Raw genomic sequence first — 17320 nt, forward strand, 5'->3', positions numbered from 1 at the left:
CTAAGGGCAATTTTGGACACTAAGGGCAATTTATCATGGCCAATCCACCTAACCTGCACATCTTTGGACTGTGGGAGGAAACCGGAGCGCCTGGAGGAAACCCACGCAGACACGGGGAGGATGTGCAGACTCCGCACAGACAGTGACCCAAGCCGGAATCGAACCTGGGACCCTGGAGCTGTGAAGCAATTGTGCTATCCACAATGCTACCGTGCTGCCCACAGAAAATTAAATCTTTTTCACATGTTAATTTTCCATTTTTAACTAGTTTCCAATTACAGGAGAAATTCATTTATTTGGACTTTACTTGCTTTTCAGTGGACCCGATGACCTATGTTGCCTGGAAGCTGAGTGGATTCCCAAAGCACCGTGTGATTGGCATCGGTACCGATTTGGACACTGCCAGGTTTCGTTTTTTACTCGGCGCAAAGTTGAGAATTAATCCAATCAGTGTTCACGCATATATCATCGGCGAACAAGGAGATGATAGCGGTAAGTAGTTTGCCAATTTGATACAATATTCATCATGGTTTTGTACATATACCTATGAAGCACACGTGCTTTATGGCATTGTTCTAAATGATTGATAAAGATTGCACTATTTCTCCATTTCAATTTGGATGGCTGTTTTTCATACTAAACTTTGCTGAAAGCTCAAGCTTTTAACGATTAAACAGAAAAATGTCCCATTGTATCCCAGGACTAACCCTTCGAAGAACTTCCCACAAATTGGTGTACTTCATCAATTTTTGGGCATTTAGGTACCCATCAGTAGCCATCAGTGATGGTCACAAGATATTTCATGCTTGGAAGGGACATATTTTTCTAGATGGTATAGGGTTGATGCAGTGAGAGAACTTAAGATAGAAAAAATCCGGAGCTGGGAGTGAGATTTGGGCTCCAACATGAGGAGTGAATAGTCAGATGCTCTTTTGGATAGTCAGATGCTCTTTCCTAGGGTAGGAGTTATAGGTTTAAAGTGCGTGGGGAAAAGTTTAGAACTGATGTGCGAGGCAACGTTTTTTACACAGAGGGTGGTAAATATATGGGACTGGATACTCCATTATTGAGACTATGTCCCCACACCGGCGTCAAAACGGTGGAGTTTTACTCCTGCAATTCCTGCAAATAAAGTCCACACCCGCCACACCAGCATCCCGACAGACAATAGATGGTTAGTTCCACGCCGTCGGGAACTTGGCCGGTCGGGAGCAGAGTATTGCTGAGCGGGCTTCTGGCAATGGCCCCCGGCGGTGTACTCTGCGGTGACGGCAATTTCCGGTGCCGGGGTCGTTTAGAGTACCCAGTTATTTTTTTTTTCCAATTAGGGAGCAATTTAGTGTGGCCAATTCACCTACCCTGCACATCTTTGGGTTGTGGGGGTGAGACCCACGTAGACACGAGGAGAATGTGCTAACTCCACAAGGTCAGTGACCCAGAGCCGGGATCGAACCCGGGTCCTCATCGCCGTGAGGCAGCAGTGATAACCACTGTGCCACCGGTCATGAGAAAATGTCGGAAAAGTTTGGACCATTCTCCTTGAAAGAGAAAGGTTAAGAGATGATCTAATGTAGCTTTTAAAGATATTGACAAGAGTCGGTGAAGAAACACTGTTTCCTGTGGCGAATGGGCAATAGCCAGACTTGGATTTGAAATAATTGCCAAAAGATCTTGAGGAGTGTTGAGGAGAGTTATTTTCACTCAGAGTTGTCAGGGTGAAATGTTGGACCTGAAAAGTTGGTGGGAAAAGTGAGTTGAGCGTGAGGAACATGGCTAGTTATGGATAAAAAGCAGGGCTGCTCTTCAGAAGGCCCAGCCCAGGCAAGGTGAGCTTCTTGCCCTTTTCCTGTGCTGTAAGTTTCTCTCTATCATGATTCTGGTTGAAGAGTGCATTCAATACGTGACCAGGATGTAATCTGTTTTCCACACTTGCTAATGTTTCATCTTTCACTTAACTTTGCAAGAGCAGCTTTTCAGACAGGTACTTATCATTAAAGAACACCATAGCAACAGGGTTAATTAAGATGATCCACCTGAATATTACTCCCCAGAACTTGGTTCAAATGAAAGAAAGCCTTTCTTGAATGTGATGACCAATCTTTTTACTGATCGTCCAGGACGCCATCTGGTCCTTCGTCATTAGAACGGGCCCACTTGATTTAATTTTCTGAGTTTTGTGCTTCATGAAGCATGAAACATGTTCTTGTAACTAATGCTGTGCTTTTTCCCCCTTAACTGCAGTGGCTATTTGGAGCAGTGCAAATGTGGCTGGTGTCAACCTGGAGAAATTAGATGAAAAACTAGCAAACGAACAGGGAGAGCAAATTCATAGAAAGGTTATAGAGAGGTGAATGTTAATGAGTTCTTGTAACTGGTTGCTTACAGTGGCAGATCTGTGTGCTTGTTACATTTGTGATGAGTGAAACCATCCTTGGAGCTGGAGATAAGATGTTTAACAATTTCTTTGGTACTCCACAGGGGAATATTACATATTTGTTTCCTTCACGGTGATTTTCAGCTTTTTAATTTTTTTTCCCCCCATCGCAAAACTGCTTTCATCGCCTCTCTCAAAAAACCCCAATTACAACCGTGCCTTCAATCTACCTTTCTTAAACACAGTGTTTCCTCCAGATGACTGTGTGTGTGTGTATGTGTGCTGAAAATGCTGAAGCTTTGCTACTGTCCATGACTCCTGGCCTCCCTTTGATCTCTCAGACTCCTTTTCTGACATGGACAAGCGTCACCAATCTACAGCTCAGCATTGGAGATACCAAAATCTGTTCTCTGACTTACCCCTCACAACCTGTTCTTTATCATCGACTCCATCCCACTCTCTACCACTCAGGTTGAACCAGGCCATTCACAATCGCGGTGAATTGTTTGATCCAAAGTTAATCTTTAAACCTGAAACAAGTGTTCCTTTCCATGGCTGAAACAATGGGCGCGACCTACCGGCTGCACCGTGGCAGAACCCCACGGGGCGAGGCGTGGCTGGTATGGTTTAGCACAGTGGGCTAAACAGCTGACTTGTAATGCAGAACAGGTTCACTTCCTGTACCGGCCTCCCCGAACAGGGGCCGGAATGTGGCGACTAGGGGCTTTTCACAGTAACTTCATTGAAGCCTACTTGTGACAATAAGCGATTATTATTATAGATCCCAGGAGAGGCCTCTCACGGGAATCTCGGCATCTGTTATGCCCCGTGAGATTAACCAGATCTCATGAGATGTCGGGATCTGGATCGGGACAATAGACGGGACCTAGTTGCGCACGACCAAGTGAGTTTAAAACTACCCACTCAGCTGTGCTCAGGTTGAATCTAAAGGTTGCCCGCCATCAACTGGGGCTGGTTTAGCACAGGGCTAAATCGCTGGCTTTTAAAGCAGACCAAGGCAGGCCAGCAGCACGGTTCAATTCCCGTACCAGCCTCCCCGAACAGGCGCTGGAATGTGGCGACTAGGGGCTTTTCACAGTAACTTCATTTGAAGCCTACTTGTGACAATAAGCAATTTTCATTTCATTTTTTCATTATTGGCCTCGCTGAGGAGTCCCCAGTTGGGCGCTGTTCAGTACTTGTCCCAACAAATTTGGACCAGGCAGAACAACACCTGGGTGGTGGTGGTGGGGGAGGGGGGGGGGGGTTGGTGTCTTCCAGGCGATCAGAGGCCGGGCATGATGGCACCCTAGCACTGGTGTCAACCTGGCACCTTCGGATTGCCAGGGTGCCCAGGTTACACTGCCAAGTTGGCAATGCCAAGATGGTATTTTGCCCACACCATGGATCAGGCCCAGAAGTGCCCTGCCTGTGTGTGATGGGGTGAGTGGGGACCCGATGACCCCTCCCCCAACAGGAGAGTTGGGGCATTGGGAGGATGGTCCGGGGTTGGGTCAAAAGATCGGGGCTCCACAATCTCTGCCGGGAATGTTCCCACTAATCCTGCCCTGAACTGACACTTTTTTAGTTAGAACGTGCCCAATACCTGCCTTCCCTTCTACATCAGCCTCTTGGCTGCTGAAACTCTTGGTACTTGGCTTTGTGATTACATACTTGACTCACCTAAATATCTCCATCCTTTGTTTTCTTTCCTTTCAAATCCTCATCATTGGCCTTCATTGGATTCTCATTCCCAAATTTAATACGGTCAAAGTCCACTTTTCAGTCTTTCAATCCCTTCATGACCTCACCTACCTTGGTAAGTTTCTTCAATGCAATCAACTCTCAAACATTCTGTTATTCAGTATCCGGCTTTCAATTCATCCATCATAAATAACCAGCTCCCCTCCCCACCCCTTCCCCCACACATTCTAATCCACCAGTTTTAGCTGCACTGGTCCCTCTTTCTATTTATTTCTCTACCTCTCTCCAGCTTTGGAAATCTTCTCATGAATCCATCTTTTTGGGCCAAGATTCCCACATCCCCTAATGGATGCTTTCCTGCCTTGATTTCCATTCCAATCCAATTTTGTGTCTCCTTCCTCATTCTCCACCGAAGCAAAAATTCAAGAATTTGAAAGGAAACCAATAAATACATTCTTGCTATTTGTGCTTCCACATTATCATCTATATTATAAGTTACTCCAATGTTCAGATATGAATGAACACATCATTCATTTTCTCAATGATTGTACTTGGATGGAGTTTTAGTATTGACAAAGTGTATGAACTTTTATTTGATTAACTTGCGTGCATTCAGCTTGACTTCAAACAGTGTGGTGCTGTTGTCATTAAAAATGCATAAATAAGACTGTAAAGTGAGTAGAGGACACAAATGCCATAATTAGGCTCTTTCTGAGTCTGGCCGCCATGGGTCATCAGCAGCTTTACTGGTCTCACCCTAGGAAATTTGGTCAGGGCTCCCGCTCATGCCGAGTCTGTGTGAACCGACACGGCCTGATCCGGAAATACAGCCTCAACATGTGCCGCAGTGCTTCGGACAATACGCTAAAGACGTTGGCCTCGTCAAGCTGGACTAAATTACAAAAGGAGCAAGAGTGCATTCTAATGCAGTACGAAATGGAAATGTAGCATTTGTCAAACAATTCTAACCTCCACCTGGAAGAAGCAAACTTTTGTGATGCTCCATTTCTGTAAATAAAATTCAATTGTCCAAAAAAAACCAAATTCCATATTAGTTTCCAAGAAGGCCACAAACTGCTTCTGTTTTCCATATATGTTTCTACGTACCTTACAATTTGACGGAGTAAAACCGATGCTCTGGGAACCAAGCGACACTAACACTCGAGGGTGAAAGTTCACAGAGAGTAAATGGGGGAGCAGTGCTTTAAAAGTTTCATATGAACCAGAAAACAAAATTTAATTTGGGCACGGAGGTATATAATGGGGATAGTGTGTGACGGTGAAGTTGACGTCGCAGGTCAGTCATGATCTTATTGAATAGCAGAGCAGGCTAGAAGGGCCACATAGAATTTACAGTTCAGAAGGAGGCCATTCGGCCCATCGAGTCTGCACCGGCTCTTGGAAAGAGCACCTGACTTCAGCCCACGCCTCCACTCTATCCCCGTAACCCAGTAACCCCAACTAACCTTTTTGGACACTAAGGGCAATTTATCATGGCCAATCCACCTAACCTGCACATGGCAGCTCCCAGCTTCTATGTTTTTATGCTGGAAGTGGCTTGTCTGTGAACTGAACCTACTGATTCTATCTATAAAATCATTCAGCTTGACTTCAAGCACCAATATACCTATAAAATCACCAAACTCTTTAATATTCATATTGTGGTTTGTAAATGTTCCCCTTTTATGTAAAACAAGGTGTCTGTTAGCATGTGACTCATTAACTAACAGTAGTGTGATGTGGAATTACATTTTACAGTAAAACTTTGGTTTTAATGACTGTTATTTTTTAAACTATAGCACCCATGATGTTATAAAGCTGAAAGGATACACTTCTTGGGCCATTGGTTTAAGCGTGGCCAATATTGTCAACGCAATTTTGAAAAATATCAGATCCATCCACCTGGTGTCTGTCAATGCAAAAGTAGGTTTTAAACAGCTGTCTTTCCATATTGGTTAAATATTGCTGCAAATTTTATACCACAGGTGGTAACTGGGACAGCAATTTTTGTAAGTGCTGTTTTCTCCATATATGATAGATAATGATAATCTTTATTGTCACAAGTAGGCTTACATTAACACTGCAGTGAAGTTACTGTGAAAAGCCCCTAGTCGCCACATTCCGGTGCCTGTTCGGGTACACAGAGGGAGAATTCTGAATGTCCAAATTACCTAACGCCTTTTTGTGGGAGGAAACCGGAGCACCCGGTGGAAATCCACGCAGACACAGGGAGAACGTGCATACTCCGCAGACAGTGGCCCAAGCCGGGAGTCGAACCTGGTGCCCTGGAGCTGTGAAGCAACAGTGCTAACCACGGTACTACGTGCCGCCCTAAGATTTGCAAGTCCTGATGTTAGCTGGCTGATGTACTGATTGTTTAATGAACAATAATGAGGACAGTACATTAGCTTTCCTTCACAGTCAGAAATTTAATATACTCACAAGCAACATAGTCACAAATTTGCAATTTGGCATTGATGTGATAAATTAAAACCGATAATGCAATGACCATGGGACTGGTCCAGTTTCTACCTCCTGTTGGTTGGTCCCACAGGACATTGCATGCAGTGCTTTATGTATTGTAGTGATAGGAAAACAGTTTCCAGAATTCAAAGAACAAGACCATCAAGCATATTTTTTTTTCTTTTTACAGACGTTAAATTTTATAAAATGTAACCCCCAAAAAAAGGCAGGTTTTGGGACTTAGCAAACCAAACCCCCTCCAACACCCGTTCCCAACTTCACCTGGTGCCGCGAGTTGCTCGGGTAACCAGTTGGATTCAAGGAGGCAGTTGGATCTTCAGAAATGGTAGTGAGGCCGTGAGTCTCAACGGCGTGCAGGTTTTCAGCTTTCACCTCTGTTGGCTGGTTTCCCCGGGTGTTAGGGAACCCGACAGCTTCCACAAGGCAAAGGCATGGTGGATTCAGAAAGCAAGCTGGATTCAGGGGAGTGCCTTCACATTTATCTCCTGGATCTAGGTGCTTAGCTGAAGAATCTTCACATTGGGTACCCCTCCATTTGGCCTTTCCCCAGAGGACCTTGACATCCCCACCCCAAGGATGACACAACATAAACAGCTCTGAAACAGGCCATTCAGCCCAACCAACCTATGCTGATGTTTATGTTCCACTCATCTCCTCCCATCTTTCCTATTTAAACCATGACCTACTGTTCCCTTATCTGCTTGTATATCTCCCCCTTAAATGCATTTGTACTATTTGCTTCAAAAACTCCATGTGGTAGCAAGCTCTGCATTCTCACCACTCGTAAGAACACCCTCCCCCAGTCCCACCACCAACCCCACCTTCAGACCCCAATCTTCAGACTTTAAAACAAAACATTTATATCACCGCATCATTATCTCCTGATTCCTCTTGTTTTCTCCAACTCTTGGCCCTAGTGGAAACTCCCTTTGGTACCTTAACCATTTAATACATTTGGGTCAGTTATTGGATGCTGAAAGACATTGACCCTGGTCATTTCTACCCTTATCTGATCACATAGACTTGCTGGCTGGCAACTGGGTCCAGATCACAGTATGAACCTGATGCCTTCTGTTCTGAGTGTTAGCTGCAGCTCTTGCTTCTTGAGTCAGAAAGTTGTGGGTTTGAGGCCCACTCTAGGACTCAAGCACAGAAACCAGGGCTAACACTGCAGTACCGAGGGAGTGCTGCAGTGTTGAAGATGTGACTTTAAAATCAAAGTCCCAGCTGCATGCTCAAGGGGATGTAAAAGATCCCATGGCACTATTTTGAAAAAGAGTAGTGGAGTTATTCCTGGTTTCCTCGTCAGTATTTGTTTCTCAAATCAAGAGCAGTAAAACAGATTGAGTAGTTATTAGCACATTGTTCTTTGTGGAAGCTTGCTCTGTGCATATAGCTGCATTTTCTATGGTACAACAGGGACTTCAGAAATTGGCTTCAAAACATTTTGGGGCTTCCTGTGATCTTAAAAAGTGCGATATAAATGCAAGTCTTTTTTATTTTGTTGCTTAGAAAGGAATAGTGCAATGCATTCACCTATTGATTTGTAGTGGTGCTCACTCACTCAGTCTTCTCTCAGTCTTGGTGGTCTCCTGCATGACCAGGCTAGGTCCTTTACCCTAGCTTGGAAAGCTTATAGCATGTTTGAGGGAGGTTTTGTGCAGTGGTACCATCACTACCTTTGGGTCAGAAGCTCTGGGTTCAAGTCCCACTTCAGGACATGGAAGGTGGCCAAACAGGTCAATTATCAGCTTGTAAATCCTTCCCATATGCCTGAAGGTGGGACGTAAAGAGTGGGAGTTTCCTGGTCAACCATACTGCAGAAGGCAACAGCAAACCACTGCAGTGCATTGCCGAGTGCAATTCGGGACCAATCTAATGGAAGCCCGTGCTCAGCATTGGGGTAGCTGAAGAAAGAGGAAAATAGAAAGCTTGAGAATAATGAGCACATTCCTTCTTGTGGCCATAATGCACAGAGTGATTGAGTTTATTGTCTGCATCAGTTTGAAATGATGCATCAGCACAGCTGAAAGTGACACAGGGGCGGTATATTCAATTACTAACACAATTCAGGTCAACAAAATATCAAATGGATTAGGATTCTATGGAAGTTTAACAGTTGAGTTCGTCAACGTTTTTCAGATATTAAGGTGAACACACAAGCTCAGATTCTCGAGGCTGGGTTGGGAGATTTTAAGGTTCTATGAACCTGACCTTCAAAAATGTCTGTCTGTAGGTGCAGGTTGAAATAGGAATCAGGGCGAGTGATCCCAGAACAAGTGGAGAGGCTGCCGGGTAAAGAGGCAGGTTGGGTGAAAGGCCCACCTTTGTGCACCAGCATGCTGTTTAAATAAATAATAGATCCAAAAAATAGCCATTAGGCCTCACCCCACCACATGCTCCCTGTGCCCCAGGCATGCCAACCCATGCCCTTACCTCCATGCCAACTCACCTAGTATCGTTGGACACTTCCTTCACAGCTTTGACACTTCCTTGACAGCTGGACAGTTCCAATGAGTTTGTGCATAACAAGTGCATAATCATGTTTAATTTTAACAAAACTAAAGTGCGCCCTATTTCTTTCCCAAAGAGCGCCATACCTCTCCTGAAGGTATCCCGGAACCCTATCCAAAGGGATACCGTACCTTTCTGAAGGGGTACCCTGGCTATCAAATGAATTTGCCGAGTTCAGACTCCTGTTACATGTTCTAATCAGCACACTGGGTTTCACACTCCTGTGGGTACCAAGAGCAAATGTAATCATTTTGATAGCATTTAAAGCATATTTTAAAACATCTTTTTCTTTAAAATTCTATTTTTATTTGAAGAAACGAGTGGTGGGTTATTGTAATGTGTGTTAACGAGACAGTCATTTAGGACAGTCAGTGGTGGTGAATCTCCCGCACTTGCTCTATTTGGTATCAATATAAAACACTGCAGCATGACTCAGAGTCTAAATCAATCACCATCAAATCCCATCCCCCTCTAACCCGACAATCCCATAACCTGAAAATCAGTTAGTGCAGGAGAGTTGTTCAATACCAACCATAATTGTAAAACATTCAGCAATTGCCACCTTTGGTTTGTTAGTTATAAATCCCCGAAGGTACAGTATTACCCCTCTGAACAAAGTTCTGTATTGCCCGATTTCGCCCATCCCTCTGTTACTTCAGCATCGCCTCATGCCTGGAGGAATTCATCTTGATCAACACGCGAGATTCCAAATTTGTCTAGGTGCTTTAGCAACACCTCTTCTGCTATCTAGCAAGTTTCTAAGTGACGCTTTATGGGGGTAGGGTGTCGTTTACAGACACAGGTGTCCAAGGTAACTGTTCTGGATAAATGATATCCGTCTCAGAATATTTCCTGGCATCAGCTTCAGAGATCCAGTGAATCATTCAAGGAGGGAGAAACAGGAAAATAGAGAGGTCACAATTGAAGCATGAACCATTGGTCTTGCTGCTGACCAACACTGCACGTTCGGTGATGCATGTTGAGCCAAATTGGTCAAAACGATTCACCATGACACCATAGTACATATTACAGAATAATTGAGACTCATGGAGCAATTCAGTCTTCCAGCTATATTCAGCTCCGTGCATCTGAATTGCTTGTTTTAAGATCCACTTTCTCTACTTACACAGCACAAAAGGAGGCCATTTGGCCTTTCTTGTTTGTGCCAGCTCTCTGCAAGACCAATTTACCGAGTGTCAATTTCCAGCCTTTTTCCCATGGCCCTGCAGAATTTCCTCTTCAGATAATAATCCAATTCTCTTTTGAAAACCATGAGTGACCTTGCCTCAGCACACTCTTGGCAATGCATTCCAGATCCTAACCAATGTGCAAAAAAGGTTTCCCCTCATGCCACTATTGCACCAAGTTCACCAATTTTTATTTTTAAAGGCCCACTGGAAATTGAAATTCCATCGTACGGCAAGGGCTTTGTATCCAATTTGACTCTAGATCAGTTTTTGTACTCTTCTTTCAAACCACTTAGCACGTGTAATCTTTAGGGCCTGTCACACTTCAAGAGACTCTCGCTCCTGCTGATCTATTTATTGAACTACAGGAACAGGATGTCAATCAATGTATTTGCTTTGGCATAATGAATGTGATTTTTGGAATGCATGTGGTTGGCCTGCCTAAAGTGCATTTTTTTTAGATTCTAGTTTAGGGACCTCAGTCTTGTAAATCAGAATTGGACATTGCTTTTACCTTTTAGAATGATTGTCACTAAGCGCTGCACCAAAAACAGCAAGTGTCCTGTGTGGGACCAAGGGCAACAATTTTCATTTTTTTTTAACAAACATTTTATTGAGGTATTTTTGGTATTGTAACAACAACAAAATAAACAATGTTCATGAAACTATCTGGACTCAGCGCCACCCTTGTTTTTAGCATCGTGGACATGACATCTGCAAACCCCTGCCAAAATCCCCTAAGCGTTGGACATGTCCAGAACATGTGGACATGGTTCGCTGGTCCTCCTGCACATTTTGCACACCTATCTTCCCCCCCAAAGAATCTGCTCATCCGGGCCACTGTCATGTGAGCCCAATGAACGACCTTGAATTGTATCAGGCTGAGCCTGGCACATGTTGCGGACGCGTTGATTCTACTCAACACGTCCTCCCATTGACCATCCTCTATTTCTCCTCCCAGCTCCTCCTCCCACTTGCGCTTCAACTCCTCGGTCTGCGTCTCCTCTGACCCCATAAGTTCCTTGTAAATGTCCGAGACGCTCCCTTCTCCTGCCCACCCTCTGGAAACTACCCTGTCCTGAATCCCCCTTAGCGGTAGGAGCGGGAAGGTTGACACCTGTTTAGGTAGGAAGTCCTGCAACTGCAGATACCTGAATACTTTTCCCCTCACCATACCAAACTTCTCCTCCAGCGCCCTCATACTCGGAAAGCTCCCCTCTATAAACATATCCCCCATCCTCTCAATTCCTGCTCTCTGCCATATCCAGAACCCCCCATTCATACTTCCCGGGGCAAACCGGTGATTATTACAGATTGGGGACCAGACCGATGATCCCACATGTCTCCTCCATTTCCCCCAGATTCTCAGGGCCACCACCACCACGGGGCTGGCGGAGTACTGTGCCGGCGGGAACAGCAGAGGCGCAGTTACCAACGCCCCAGACTGGTGTCCTTGCATGAAGCCGCCTCCATAAAGAAACAATTTCCTGAACAAAGACTTGCGTCGAGTACATTATTTACTGATACTTCCAATACAACAGGAAAGCCAATGGTTCAGTGCCTATTCAAATTGTGCAAAATCCACCTGGGGCATTGTTGAAACATGTGCAAATATGTACAGCTGCCTTAAAAAGTAATGACATAAATTTGTCAAACACGGCGATACTCTGGATGATGCAATCTTTAATATATCTAATGGTTGGGACATCCATTGCCAGCCACAATGATCGTCGTTCTCTTAGTGCTGTACAGGGAATGCTGAATAAATATGTTCCTCTAGTGGCATTCCAGCAATGAGTATCGTCTATTTGTACCAGCTGCAGCTCAGTGGATCGCACATTTGCCGCTGAATCATAAGGTTCTGAATTCAAGTCCCATTCCAGGACTTGAGTATAAAAATCAAGGCTGACGCTAAATGCAATACTGAGGGAGCATTGCACTGCTCGAAGTACAGATTTTCAGATGAGATATTAAAATCCAGGCCCCCCCCCCGCCTCCGGAGCAAAATAACTCCATTGTACTATCTTGAATAAGAGTAGGAGTCACCCTATTGTGCAGGATAATATCCAACAATCAACACTGCATTAAACAGATTATCTAGTCACTGTCACACTGCAGTTTGTGGAAGTTTGTTGTGTGCACTTTATGGCTGCATTTCCTCCATTGCAACAGTGACTGTACTTCAGCAAGTACCCCATTGGCTATTAGTCACTTTAAGGTGTACGTTGGTTGTAAGAAGCTAGCCTCTCCCCAGCACCACTCCCTATCCATGGTGCTCCCAGCATGCCCAATCATCAGGCTTTGTCAGAGGGCACATATTCAGTGTCCCTCTATTGGTAAGTATTGCAATGATTGCAGAGGTCAGTGCGGCCCAATGTTAACATCTGCTGACATTGAAAGCATCATTATCTGTTTGCCCAAGGATGTGTTCCCTTTGTCAGCCAATGAACTCGCTCAACCCTCTAGCGTGTAAAAGCAATATTTCCTGTTGGAATGATGATGTGTTCGAAAGTTGCGTTTCTTTTCCTCATTTCCATATTTAATGACTTGCTGAATTTGTTTATTGAGTGAGTGTAAAATTTGCATTTAAAAATACCTCTAAAGTAACATACGTGACATTTGTTCTGATATACTAGGATGAGCACAATATCACAAGTGATGTGTTCCTAAGTCTCCCCTGTGTCCTGGGAATAACAGGAGTATGTGGAATCTTAAAGCAGCCACTCAAGGAGAAAGAGGAAACAAAACTGAAAAGCAGTGTGGAAAACCTTCTGAGGATCCAGCGAGAAATTTCATTGTGAACAAAATGCTAAGCGCCGGCTTCCTTATATAACTGGTTATCAGAGCACCATTGTCATATCACTTGTGGGTGCATCATTATATAATAGTGTATAATCATTGTGAATATTAGTTAAGTTGTTTGCAGTGTAAAAGTTGCACAGAAATTAGATGCAAATGTATTTTAAATGTTGCCTATTAGAGTTATATTAAATCCAATAACCAATATGCAATAAAACGGAAACCAAATCACAAGCATGCTAACTTAATGTGGCATTTACTATCCACGTCAAAGCAGAGAATACATTAGCCTTGATGGTTAATAATCAAGAACTGACAAGGGTATAACGAGATGTAGTAACCCTCAAGGTCTTTGCCTTTACTTCCAAATTGAAGAAGTCCAGCTGCATGAACACGGAGTTAATTGGAAAAGAGTCAGGTTCTTCCAATATAAAATTGAATAACTCCTTATAATATACACGTGTACCACATATCAATAGCCATAACCATTAATATCAACCCATAAAATGCAGAGGAGAAGGACTACCTCCACTTTAAGAACTCAACATCCAGTCTGCACACTGCCTAAATCTAAAAATTAAAGGATACTTAATAATAAAGATCTGTGCACTGGAATGTCAACTTCCCCAATTGTCTAAATGCCTGAATAAATTGCAACCTTGTTGGTGAAAATCAATGTGCAGCACACAGAGAGACCTCCATCAATTTATTATGCATGAGTTGTATTATTTTTGTTTGTAAAGTAACTACAATGATTTTATTCATTTCGGAAAACAGCTGATAGTATGATGCAGTTCTGCTACGCTTGCATTGAGGGGCAAGTGATGAAAATATACTTTCCTCACAGTAATTGTGTGGAGCTCTGCAAGTCGTACTTCTTCAGCTCCAACTATAATTGCTGAATGTTAAGTCAGGAGTTCAGCGAATTCTTTCCAAATGTCATACTTTCAGGCAGCAACTAAACCAGCTGGTTTTAGATACAGCAATGAAGTTGCCCTGTTGGTTAGCAAGCTATTTCCACTGTATAACCAAAGTGCTGTCAATTGTAGGAATTTTACAACAAAAATAGATAAGGATGGAAATGCAGTGCTGGCCCATCACCATCTGCAATAAGGCGACAGGTTAATATTTTGGGCGTTAATCCTTGCAGCATTTTCTGTTTTTATTTGGAAATTCCAGACTTGATGCCCCTCCCCCGCCCCAATGTGCTTCTCTTCACCTGATGTTTCTATATCGCTGCTGCAAGTTTGTACGTTAATTCCAGGTAGAGGAAAATCTCCTCCGTTGTTTCAAATATTTTATTGCAAATTGCCCTACAGTTAAAAATTACTTCTTACTTTACAAATTACAAGTATAGACAACATTGTTCAAGGGGTGAAGTTGTCCTCTCCCTCTGTGGCATGTTCTGCAGAGGCGGAGGGCACCCCACCAGTGGCCGGCAGAGGGATTGTCTGGACCGGCCATTGCCAATGGGGTTTCCCGTTCCCATTGAACGCACCCCTTACTGCTGCAAAACCCACGGCGGGAATGCGCCGCCTGTGTGGTCAACCAGAAAATCCCAGCCAGTTTCTATTTTGATTGGATTTTGTTCATTTTACTCCCACCATCGACTTCTATTTATATTTCCAGCATTTAAAACAGACCAAAATAGTACATAGAAGTGAAACAAACTGAAGGAAATTGAAGTAAAACTCTTTTTTTATTCTGAAATTGTGAAAGCAGGGCCTTAATAAAAAAAACACAACCTGTGCAAATGAAAGGAGTACACCTGGAATATGGTTATTTCTAAATACCACTGACATAGGGGACCCAATTTTAACTCTTTGCCAGTGAATGGGTTTTGAGCGAGTTAAAAATTAATTCGCCCATTAATTCAGTCTTGGGGTTTAGCTCAGTACATTTTGTGTAGCACTTTCATTCAGTTACAGGATAAACTACATGCAAAGATTTTTCTTTTGTTGCCACTTGTGAAAGGTTGTGGTTTGGAAGTGTGCATCTTTCGTTGGCTAATCTTCACCTATTATTTGTAATACATAAAAGACTATTCTACAATGTTTAAGAAGTTTCAATAAATTAAATGGAACGTATCACATAATTAGAAGTAACGGCTTCTGAATTATTGCTGGTCATGTACTGAAAGGGCTGCTGAATGATTTGTGCGATGCTGGTTCTGCGTCTGCCATGTTGAAGATACACGTTCTGGCCAAAATGTCCATTGTCAAAGGACAACACTTCATCATCTAGTATCTTGCTCTTGGGAGGATTTTCTCAGCTAGGACTCTGTTGGTCGAACTGTCTGGAAATGCAGATGTAAGGTCACTTTTTTGTATGTGAAGAACAATGCTCATTGCAGCTACATTCTGTTGCATGTGACTGCAGAGTCTTTAGAGCTGTCTATCTACAAATGGTGAGCTGCCTGCTGAGCGGAAATAGTTACTGGACAGTTGGTACCTGTAGCGGGTTCCTCCACTTCGATTTTAGGAGTCAGTAACCGCTCATTAAATAGCGTATTAGGACTGTTCTTTACATACCTCCCACTCTCTGATATCAACGTGTAATCAAAAGGTTCCGGTTTCTCTCCATTACTATTGCCAAAGTGAATATTGGCAATTGGCTTTCTTTCAGATCTACTGCAGTCTGAGGTACGGGTGGAGTTACAACGCACAAAAACTTCTGCATCACACAAATTATTTTCAGGGTTTTGTTTGCTCAGCGAACTGCATAAATCTGGAAAAAAGATAAGACAAAAAAAAAAACATTGTGCTCATTTCCATTTTAGAAATGTGTTGATGCCCATAAATAGTCATGCTTTTGATAATTTATCGTTAGTTTATCTGACATGTTAGTGCCCAAGAATATATCTTAGTGAATGAACAGCTATCTACATGATAAACATGTTTTTTGGCATTCCCCGACTGCATACAATGCAGAAGTGTTGTATCTCAATTTTCTGACAGGACAAACAATCCATCTATTTCACACTCAGTTGGGTGTAGCTAGGTGCCGAAATGTAGCTCTTCCCTCCAACAAGTGAAGCATTTCCCCAGGTAGGCACAGCTGAGATCAGGGATTCCACCAAGGGACACATATCATGGGGGCTTGGGAAAGAAGAGTTTATAGAAACAAGAACTGGTGCATTTCACAAGACATTTACCTGCACCCTCCACCTTACCACAATTTTCCTTCCACTTCAATTTTACATTAGCACTGCTGTTTGCCTCAGAATAAGTTTCCCGATCTCTCACGGACTCTTTTTGCAAAGATTTTATATATTTGGCTCTAGGGCAGCCTAAGGGAAATAAAAATCAATCATTTATGCTTTTGAAAGTATACATCGTTCAGCTGACTCTTGGAAGCACGTTGGGGGGTGAGCAGGTGTTAAGCTGGAGCTTGACTTGGGGGATTGGGTTTCTAGTGCTGTTGCTAGGGGGGAGGGAGGGCGGGGGAGCTGCTTTGCTGACGGGATAAACTGTTACGAGGGGACAAATGGGAGGTCGGAAACGGCGACAGCCCGAGTGGAGACTCGAGGCTGGCCTAAAAAGGGTGATGGCTAGTCGGCGGGGGGAGGGGGGGGGGGGAAGCAGGCTAATCACATGGAACGTGAGAGGACTGAATGCGGCGGTCAAGAGGGTTCACGTGTTTGCGCATTTGAGGGAACTGAAGGCGGATGTGGCAATGCTACAAGAGACAGACCTAAAGGTTACAGACCAGACGAGATTGAACAAGGGGTGGGTTAGCCAAGTGTTCCACTCAGGACTGGACTCAAAGCGATCTTGATCAGCAAACGAGTGGCATTCGAGGCAGGGAGAATCGTGTCAGACAAGGGCATAGGTACATAATGGTGAGTGGGAAGCTGGAGGGGGTGCGAGTGATACTTGTGAACATATATGCTCCGAATTGGGACGACGTGGAATTTATGAGGCGGGTGTTAGGTAAGATCACAGACTTAGAGTCACATATCCTGATCATGGGAGGGGACTTCAACACAGTCATTGATCCGGAATTGGACCGGTCAAAATCCAAGACAGGGAGGCCGGCTGTGGCAAAGGAATTGAAGGGTTTTATGGAATGGGGGGGGGTTAAGAGAGAGTAGACCCATGGAGATTTGCACGGCCGAGGACGAAGGAGTTTTCCTTTTTTTCACATGTCCACAAGGTATACTCTCGCATCAACTTTTTTGTTCTGAGCAGGGCGCTAATACCGAAGGTGGTGGATACTGAGTACTCGGCAATCGCAGTGTCGGACCATGTCCCGCACT

At 43.8% G+C, this 17320-nt stretch overlaps 2 protein-coding genes and 1 pseudogene across 3 annotated transcripts in view; 2 read left to right on the forward strand and 1 right to left on the reverse strand.

The window, feature by feature from the left end:
* Window positions 1-15157, forward strand: part of LOC140384741 (L-lactate dehydrogenase A chain-like) — a 27531-nt gene extending 12374 nt beyond the window's left edge. For both annotated transcript variants that reach the window (XM_072466720.1, XM_072466721.1), the window contains exons 5-8: window positions 319-492; window positions 2242-2347; window positions 5878-6001; window positions 12900-15157. In XM_072466720.1, coding sequence (XP_072322821.1) covers window positions 319-492; window positions 2242-2347; window positions 5878-6001; window positions 12900-13064 — 569 coding nt within the window. In that variant the 3' untranslated portion in view covers window positions 13065-15157. The remainder of the gene's footprint in view (window positions 1-318; window positions 493-2241; window positions 2348-5877; window positions 6002-12899) is intronic.
* On the forward strand, window positions 4802-5059 carry LOC140384742 (small ribosomal subunit protein uS14-like; annotated as a pseudogene).
* LOC140384740 (uncharacterized) overlaps window positions 14743-17320 on the reverse strand; it is a 59439-nt gene continuing 56861 nt past the window's right edge. The window contains exon 12 of the mRNA XM_072466719.1: window positions 14743-15789. Within this exon, the coding sequence (XP_072322820.1) occupies window positions 15461-15789 (329 nt within the window). The 3' untranslated portion in view covers window positions 14743-15460. The remainder of the gene's footprint in view (window positions 15790-17320) is intronic.

The sequence above is a fragment of the Scyliorhinus torazame genome, chromosome 10, assembly GCF_047496885.1.
Source record: "Scyliorhinus torazame isolate Kashiwa2021f chromosome 10, sScyTor2.1, whole genome shotgun sequence".
Classification (NCBI taxonomy): Eukaryota; Metazoa; Chordata; class Chondrichthyes; order Carcharhiniformes; family Scyliorhinidae; genus Scyliorhinus; species Scyliorhinus torazame.